We start from the raw sequence: 9,646 nt of genomic DNA on the forward strand, positions 1-9,646 counted from the left end.
CATCAAACACAAACAGGCATGGGTTCATTTAAAAGCATACAGCAAAAGTGCAAGAGACTGAAAGTATCTGTACTCCAGGGTGAGAAGCAATTTAGGTTATTGCTGGAGCCTGGCAGCAGCTCCAGCACACAGAGATGCCAGCAAGGTATCATCAACCTGCTGGGAGTGCAATAGTTCAAAAAATAATTAACCTTCAGCACTCAAATACTCAATTCTTTCCCTGTCTGGAATTCATATCAGAAATGTACTTATGGACAAATTTACTCAAAAATCAGTCAGAAGGATGCTGCTCAGAGTAAGTAATGTTCAGTTTTGAAGCTCATTAATACCTGTTCCCCTACATGATTTACTCAAAGACAACCAGGAACAAGAAGATTTTTTAAAACAAAAAATAAAACTAACAGCCCTCAGTGGTCCTCAGAACACAGCAATAGTTTTCCAGGAGGCATCATCATATTTATATTTCACACAGCTTTTAATTAAGCTGAGACAATTCTAAGAGGACCAACTAGTCTGAGAGGAAGGGTTGCTTTTTTTAAACTGTCAGCAGGGAGTGCCTCAGGACTTCAGTAGGCATCAGAAAAAGCATCATGAGGATATTTGAAAAGCACCACTCCTACAGAGTTAGGCAGACAAAAATCCCATTAAAATAAAACCCCAACAAAATGACGCAGAATAGAATTTTATTTTAAAATTAAAACCAAAGCATAAATCTTAGTAAAAAACAAAGCCAACTCCAGCAACCTACAAAATACAAAAGTCAAACCACTTTAACCCCACATATTTCACTGGTGGATTGGGGGTGTCAGCCAAGGAGGCCTCAGCTATGCTCTGAGCTATTTCTGATACGTGGAGGTTTTGTAATTTTCCAGCCTTGTGCAGAGGCAGAAGGAGAGCCTTTAGCTGTAGTGATGCTCATAAATATCTTCTCCCTATTTTTTCCAGTAGTTAATTGCAGTAAAATTACAGAGAGTCATGCAGTGATAGGTCCTAGTCAGTAGACACTTCAGATACAGCAGTACAGTCACTAAAGCACACAGAGTGAGCAACTGGGAACTTTCTTCCTAACTAGTATCAGATGCTAAAAAAAAAAAAACAAAAACAAAACCAAAAAAAAACCGACAAAACTGACAAAAAACCCCAGTTTTTTTCTAATCCTCAAGTTGTTGGCATCAGCAACCTATATACTTCAATAACTAATAAATACAAAAGTCTAAGCTGGAAGAACTTTGTTCATACCTTGTGACATGAACATATTTTCCACAATCAGTGTGTATTTCTATCTTACACAATCAGACTTCTTCATAGCAGCTTAAAAATTAAAAGTTTGGGGGGAGTTTGTTTTGAGGTTTGGGGATGGGTTTGTTTTGTTTTGTTTTCCAAATGTCTTTCTGTTCTTTCATTTTTAGGCAAATATGTCATCAATACCCCTCAGATTTGTTTTTATGTATAATTTCAGTCCCTTCTTAGATAAGGCTCAGAAGTTTGGGCTATCTCTAGACCCTAATTGTTCTGCATGTCTGACCAAAACTTGATACACCACTCCATACCATACCTTTACTAACCCAATTTCATTATAAAACCTCCCACACACAAAATCTTTTCAGTGACCAGCGCTGCCAGCTGACACAAAATCCTTTTCCTGACAGGTTCAAAAATGAACAATGCCATTTCTCTGACCAAACTCTTATAGCCACCACTATCTTCCCTGTGCTGCAGATTTCTCCTTTTGCTCAGCAGCCCTTGAGGTGGCACTATGAAAACATCCATCCATCTGTGTTCAGCAGTAATGAAAAACCATTTGTCTCATCAGCACATCACAGAAAGGCTGGGGTTGGAAGGCACCTCTGGAGATCATCTAGTCAAACCCTTTGGTGAAGACAGGAGGCACAGGGTGGTGGCCAGGCAGGTTTTGAATCTCTCCAGAGGAGGGTCCACAGCCTCTCAGGGCAGCCTGTTCCAGGGCTCAGTACTTTTTGCTCATATTCAGCTGGAGCTGGATGTGTTTCAGTTTGTGCCCCTTGCCCTGCCACTGAGCTCTTGGCATTCAAGATATATCTTGGCACTCTTCAGATATGTGGATGCACTGATAAGATCCCCCTCAATCATCTTTTCTCCAGGCTAAAGAGGCCCAGCTTTCCCAGCCTTTCCTCCCAGGGGAGATGCTCTAATGCCCTGATCATCCCCATGGCCGTCACTGAACCTTCTCCAGCAGCTCCTTGTCCTTCTTGCTCCGAGGAGTGCAGAATGAGACAGCGAGCTCCAAGCTGTGGCCTCAGCAGGGCAGAGGAGAGGGGGACATCCTGCTTTTCACGAGGCATTTCCCATTATCAAGTTTCATTGATAAATGCTTACACGGAGCCCCGAGGTGCAGGGCACGGGGCAGGAGCAGCCCTGGCTGTGCCACCGCCGGCTGCGGGCAGCGAGGCAGGGATGCGGCCGGAGCGGCGGCTGCGGAGCGGATCCCGGCAGATCCCGGGCTGAGTTAAGGACCACGGACAGATTTTTTTGGATGATGTTCGTGCCCGGTTTGGCTCTCGTGCCCTCTAGGGGGCCGCGCCCGCATCACCATCACCACCATCACCATCATCACCGGGGCTCGCGGCAATGACATGCAACCACACAGAGGGAGAAGAGAAGCGGCTCAAACCCTTCATTAAAAATAAATAAATAAAGGAAAGAAAGAAGCTAAAGCTTGACAAAGAGGGTAGGGCACATCCTCTTCCCACAGTCCCAGCGAAATCTCCAAAAGCAGCTCAGGAGGAAAAGCGCTGATATTCCACCCACAACAAAACTCAGACAGATATCACATTTCGTTTTTTTTTATTATTATTATTACTCCCAATACAATGAACTACCACTTGCAGCAGGGCTTAAAGCAAAACTCTCATCTGGACTTAGAGCAAGACAACTTGAACACAAAAAAAAAACCCAAGAACAAACAAACAAACAAACAAACAGCAAAAAACTCCACAAAAAAAAAAAAAAAAAAACAAACCACCCACCAATCAAACTAAAAATATCAAGCAAGAAAAAAAAAAAAAAAGGAAAAAGAAAAAAAGAAAAACCAACCCCACCACCTTTCTCCTGAAACCTGAAAAACTACATAGTCCAAATGAGAGGTATTTCTTTGAATGACACCCTAACACAGAAGAGACTCTGAGAAAAGTGTTTGGTAATTCATAAAAACAATTCTTCAAAACCAGGCAGAGGAAATAAATTACAACTCCCTGCACAAAGTAAAACATGACTTCCACTTGGTTATCTCTGAATCTATACATTTCTTTCCTTATGTGTCAAGGGATATGCTACAAGGTGTACATCTTCCATCATTTTACCTAGATAAATCACAGCGACTGGCTCAAAGCCTTAATTGCAGCAGTATTCTTTTCATTCTCAAATCATTTTGGATGCAGTCAGCTCACCCCCACTCCAAGCCCTGAGGTTTGCAGGCACTAAAACCCAGCAAAACTTTTCACTTCCAGACTGCAATTACTTTTTTATATTACTTTTTAAAGAAAAAAGCCAAAGCACTATTCCTTCTATCTGCAACACAGAACTATGCCTCCGTCTCCCACAAAAAAACAGTTGGAATGTGAGAACACTAACAGCATATTAGGACAAATTCATACAAATGTCACAGTTAATGTCCAAAACATCATGTGTCACTGTTTTTCCCCTCCAACTCCCAACAAGCTTCTCAAAACACATTTCATACACAGGGTCACTGTTCCGGCTGTTTATTTAATTAACATGACAACCCAGAGTACACAGGATTTCTTTCAGTTCCCCAGCTTTGCATTTTCACACTTCAGGCAGAAAGAGCAGAAAGTCACTACTGTACTTTACTTTTCTTGCCGATATACCATAATATAAATTTATTGATTTAACCAAGCAACAAAAATAGATTCTGAGCCCTTCATGAGAGTTCCAGCAGCAGTTTTAACATTTTTGTGAAGCTGAAAGAGAAATGAAAAAACCCAAGTAGAGCAGGTTTGCGTAAATGAAGCCATGCAAAAGAAAATAAAGCATTACATCTGGAATCCCTGGGTGATTTTCCCTGGAGTCTTACTTTAATATTTTACATGGTTGTGTTTAAGCAAGTTACCAGATGACATAACTCCTCAGTATTCCTTAGTTTTTAGTGACCTAAATGGCAATGCCATTAAATCTTATCAGAGTAATTACAGCTCAATAAACCCTATTAGCAGGAAGAATATGGTATATAAAACCTCACCTAGTAGACACAAAGTTCAGTACCTAAATTCAATCTGCCAGCTCCCCTCTAAAATTTTAAATTTCTCTATGCTGCACCCTGATCACTCCCATTTTCAGGCCAGAGTACACGATTCATATTAATAAAATTTGGTTATAATATATGGGTACATGTCTCTACTTTTTTAGGTAAAATGAAGAAGAATCAGCAAAGGGGAAGAAGCAACATGTTCCCGGCACTATCAAAGTTGTCACTATCAAAAATGAGAAGAGAAAAAATCTTAATTTTCCCCTTGGAAAAAAAAAAAAAAAGAAGAAAAGAAAAACTGACAAGTATATTTCTTTTTCTCCACTGTTTCTTAGATCTTATCACTGCAGAGATATCTTTGACCATGTGAACTGTTAGAGTATTGTCTTCTCAACTCCTCAGACAGGCAGTGATAACGACATCCCGGCACACAACTTCCCCAGGTTAGGGGCTGGGAACAGAGTTACCACCCAGAACCCCAGGAAAAAAAGTCACTCGAGCAAAAAAAACCACTGCTGCTGCCGAAGGAAGACAGACAAGTCTGGCACCAAGATTACCATTCTGAAAAAATAACTCTTAACAAGGAGAAAAGAGATGGGAAACATGCAGCAGAACAAAACAGCTACCAAGTCCCAAACCAGCAGAAATTAAGTGACACTCAGATGTCCCTCGGGAAGGCAAGGAGCTTTCTACTTCTCCAACTGCCCAGAAGGGGGGCAAACCAGAAATACAAAAGGAAAATAGAAATATAAAGCAAAACAGAAATACATAAAGAAAATGGATAGAAAACCTGTCTGCCTTAGGAGGCAGAGAGCACAGACATGAGTTTGTACATGGGAGAAGCTCCTCCATCCCAGTGCTGCCTCCTTCACGGATCAGGGCAAGGCTCAGCACCCTCTCTCACACAGGGCTGTGTCACCAGCTAGATGATGGACCAAAAAGTCCTTCAGACACTGCTACAGTCTTCTAAGGTAAAAAAAAAATCCTGCAAAAGCAAATCAAACTATTTGCAGCAGCTGCAAATAACACATACTTCAAAAAAATCCAAGGTAGCTGAAAGCTTCCCTAAACAAAACAAGCAAAACTCAAAAGCAAAATCAGGAGTCTTCAGCATGTTTTAAATTTGCCCAGCTACAGTCTGCTGGGCAGCATTCTGCCCACCAAGGCAAAATCATCCCCTTGGACTGTTGCATGTCAAGATTCACACATCAATCAGAGGCACAAGCTCCGAAGCACAAGAGCATTATAAAATTTTAATGGGAAAAAACAACACATGGAACACATTTCTGCTCCCCTCCCTACCCCCACTAACCTCCTCTCTGCACTTTTAGGAAGAGATAAAATGTTTGCAAAAAACCTGGAGAAAAAACTCCAAAAGCCATCTTCTTGGTGGTGCTTTTGCATTTACTGAAAAAAAAAAGAAAAAAACAAAAAGGTATTTCTTCATTCATTCATGTCTTATGCATCCATTCACAATTTTGCTGGGCATCCTCTTTCAAATCTAGCTGAGCAAGCCCTCAAGGAACTGAGCATCCTCAGCCAGCCTTGATGAAATAAATCACAGGGAGACAACACTCAGCTGGGAGCAAGATCAGGCACACACTCCTCAATGAGATCTACACACACAGCAGGCTGGAAGATTTTAACTTGGCTAAAGTTGGGAAAGAGGGAGAACATATACAAAAACAACCACAAAAAGCAAAGAATTAAACTGAAAATGGGGAAAGAGCGCTTTTAGCAACAACAGAAGGTTGCATCATGGTACTATTTGAATTTTGGATGGTGGCTTTTTTTAATGGAAGATTGTATTTTCAAATTCTTTTTGGAACTGATAAGATGGTAACACAAGGTGTGCTAATACAATATCCATATTGTCAGTTTGCAATTCCTGGTACTGTCCTTTACATCACAATGCCACATAGATTCCCCTTCAAGTTCTAGTAGGGAAGAATTCAGATTAAAATTGAGATGTGTGTGACTAAAAAAGAAAAATTCAGAAATTCCAACTTTCACAGAATCTCCTATTAAAAGAAACAGTCAGATACGAAGGGAATAAAATTCTGGAAAAACAAAAGCCCAATTAAGTGCTCAGCAATAGGAAAGGTTACACAGGAGGTGATGGGAAAGATCTCTAAAATTTTGCCTGATATTACTCACTAAAATCAAGTACATGTTTCAAAGCAATAAAGTGGATCTATTTCCTGATGAAAACTATTGGCAGCTCACAGATGTACAAAGAAGACCAGAAACATTTGGGGATGTTTTTTTAAAAATAGAGGGGCAAGAGAACGCCTGGCTTTCTTTCAAAGCCCTCATGTCTATTTTTAACATGTTATATTTAAAAACTTTCCAAAAGAAAAACATTTACCTATACTGTCTTTAAGTCTACAGGGAGCTGATTTTTGCTATAAATATCAACTTTGTTTGCTGTAGGAGTCCCACTTCTCTCATCATTCCTTCAAGGTCCTTACAGAGCTTTGTTTCAGCTTTTCCATTTTTCTATCATTTTAGAATTTATTTACGAGAACAGCTTTTAGGGAGAGAAATTCACATACACACAGCCACATTTTGCTAAAAAAAAAAAAAAAAAAAATACAGAAAGTCTCCCCAAACTCCAAAGTAATCATCCATTTGTAATCACACAGAGACACAAGCAATACCAGATCTCACTATTGATTAATACTGAGTAAGAACAAAAGAAAGAGAAATTTGCCAAAACCCTGCAGTGGTTGAACGGAACAGTTGCCAGCTAACTCCAGCCCAGCTCCACAGCCTGGAAGTGGGAATTGCTCAGGGCAAAGCTGGTTACTTTCCCCAAGTAATGCATCATCAGGGAGGGAAAAGAAGTCTACCTTGTTATCCATCACCAGTTCAACGCTGTGGTACATGCAGATTTGAAGTCCCTCCACAAGATAAGAGAAGGACCATGGTCACCGAGTTCTGTCTCAGAATGATTACATTTAGAGATGTAACTAAAAGGCTGCATTTATTGGAAGTGTGAAACCAGGTGGAAAATATGTTTTAAGACCTTACAAATTATTATGGTAATAAACCACCAGAAATGCCTAGCATCACCAAGTAAGCATAAACAGTTTTAATTTTGTGCCTTATTATACTTAAAAATTACTCTTACACTATTGCCTCTCAATTCCTGTTAAAGTCAGAACTCGGTCAGTTTTCTACTTTTTCACACTGTATTTGTCTGCGGTAAATATTTACTTTACCTAAACAAAACTGTTAAATAAATAAGTATGTTTGCTGTAAAACATGTCTCAAGTATATAAGGTTGTCAGGCCCTCTTCTAAGAAATGTCAATACCAACCACAAAGGCATGTAATCAAACAATTTCCAGGAACAAACTAGTCACACCATATAGTTAGATGCCATTACTTGGAAAATACTTTGCTGCTTATCTAGCAAGCCACCTGAAAGAAAACCTTAGGTGTATGACAATGCACTTCACTTGATGACAGTGCACAGAATCCTTTTCAATACTAATTGAAAAAGAAAACTTAACACCGTTTAATACTTGTTTTCCCACAGGTTTCCCTTTCCACTGCTCAGCAGAGGTTGCGCTGACTTTTAAGACACTCAGTTTACACGCGACCCGTGGAGTGATATTTCTGTGGGACAATCTTAAATCTCAAAACAACTGAGAAACACTTCAAGCGCAGAACCAAGCCCACATTGTGTCCGTGTCAGGACTCTACACAGCTGTGCAGTTAAAGATACCGGCGCCAGATTGCTTCTTTCTCCACTTTTTTTGAGCTGCGCATTGACATGAACGCATCTCTGGTAATGAAGTTCTCAACCAGCCATTCTAATCACAGCCTCTCAAGGGAAACAAAGTTGAGATAAATCGCGTGTGCCTCGCACCGGTTCGCACAGCCACGGCAGAGCCGGAGCTATTGATTACACGCACGGGAACAGCCTTGGGGAGGCAAAGTGCAAAGATGAGCCTCGGCGTTCGGGCTACCGCCCCGATAAGGCACTTCTCCCACCGAGCGGGCGAGCTGCTCGGCTCACGCACACACACCCCTTCCAAGCTTAAAGCGAGTTTTAAAAGGCTGAGCTACCTTTCCAGGAAACTACAGGTTTGAAGCAGCGGGGCTGCGAAGTGATGCTGGGAAAGCCCAGGGCTGCGCTGAGGGCAGGCTCCCACCGGCTCCGAGAGCCGAGCGGGCACCGTCTACCCCAACCCGCCCTCTGCCAGCTTTAGGAAAAGCCAGCGCCGGCGACAGCTGTAAGGGAAAAGCACACCCGAGCCCTCTGCCCGTCGCCCGCAGCCGGGGCAAGTCAGACGGGTCCGAGAGCCCGGCCCCAGCCCGGCTCCCCCCGGCCCCGTCCCGAGGCGTCCCGGGGCTCTCCGCGCCGAGCAGAGCCCGCACCGTGCGCGGCCCCTCCGGCCAGGAGCGGCGTGAGGGCGCAGCTCCCCGCGCCGCCGCCGGGACCCCCGGCAAAGTTTGGGAGCCCCGCCAGCCCCTGCCCTACCTGCTCCCGGGGGATGCAGGGCAGCGAGGTCCTCCGGTGGGTCTTGTTGCCGCTGCCGCCGCCGCCTGACATCTCGGGGGAGATCATGGAGCTGGACCGCCGCCGCCGCCTGAGCACCGGGGCTTCGTCCGCGGCCGGGGGGGCGGCGGGAGGCTCGGCCAGCGGGGCGGCCCGCCGCGGTGGCCAGAGCCGGTCGGCGTAGCCGGCCAGAAGGATGCCCAGCAGCCCCAGCAGGTAGGCCAGGTAGGGCCGCCAGGACGCCGGGACCCTCTCCAAGGCGACGAGGGACGTGGTCTTGGCCGCGCTAGTCACGGCGAGCATGAGGACGCCCTGCCTCAGCTTCAGCACCAGCCATGTCACGGCGGCCAGGCAGCTCAGCACCACCCCCGTGGCGGCGAGGGAGAGCAAGTGATCCTCCTCCTCCTCCTCCCCCGCCGCCAGCGCCGTCTGCGCCACCGCTTCCCCCCCGCAGCAGGCGGCCAGCAGCAGCAGCAGCGCCGCCGCCCGCAGCCGCACGCCGCCCCGCACCGGGCAGCGCCCCGCGCCCGAGGAAGCTCCGGCCAGGCACAGGGGTACCGCGCCGGGCAGCACCCAGCCCCAGCCCCGCGGGCCCCGGCCGCGCTCGCCCCGGGCCAGCGGCACCGAGAGGGAGCCGGCACTCAGCGCCGAGGAAAGTTTCCGGCGGCGCCGGGGCTCCCGCGGCGGCGGCGGCGGCGCGGTCCGGGCGGGCGCCTCTCGCTCCGCCGCTGCCGCCCCGCCGCCGCCCATGGGCTCGCCGGGCTCCCCCGCGCCCCCAGCCGCGATGGGCGCCCGCCCCGGGGGTATCGGCAGCCGGGCAGGGGCCGGGAGCGACCCCGCGGGCAGCGCCTGCCGAGCGGGGGGCGGCGGGCCGGGGGCGCTCCCCGCCGCCGC

At 45.8% G+C, this 9,646-nt stretch overlaps 1 protein-coding gene across 1 annotated transcript in view; it reads right to left on the minus strand.

Annotated features, from left to right (window-relative positions):
* Window positions 1-8,891, minus strand: part of PDE3A (phosphodiesterase 3A) — a 235,047-nt gene extending 226,156 nt beyond the window's left edge. The window contains exon 1 of the mRNA XM_077783258.1: window positions 8,735-8,891. Coding sequence (XP_077639384.1) covers window positions 8,735-8,821 — 87 coding nt within the window. The 5' untranslated portion in view covers window positions 8,822-8,891. The remainder of the gene's footprint in view (window positions 1-8,734) is intronic.
* Between the last annotated feature and the right edge of the window lie 755 nt (window positions 8,892-9,646).

Source organism: Lonchura striata, chromosome 5 (assembly GCF_046129695.1).
Source record: "Lonchura striata isolate bLonStr1 chromosome 5, bLonStr1.mat, whole genome shotgun sequence".
Taxonomy (NCBI): domain Eukaryota; kingdom Metazoa; phylum Chordata; class Aves; order Passeriformes; family Estrildidae; genus Lonchura; species Lonchura striata.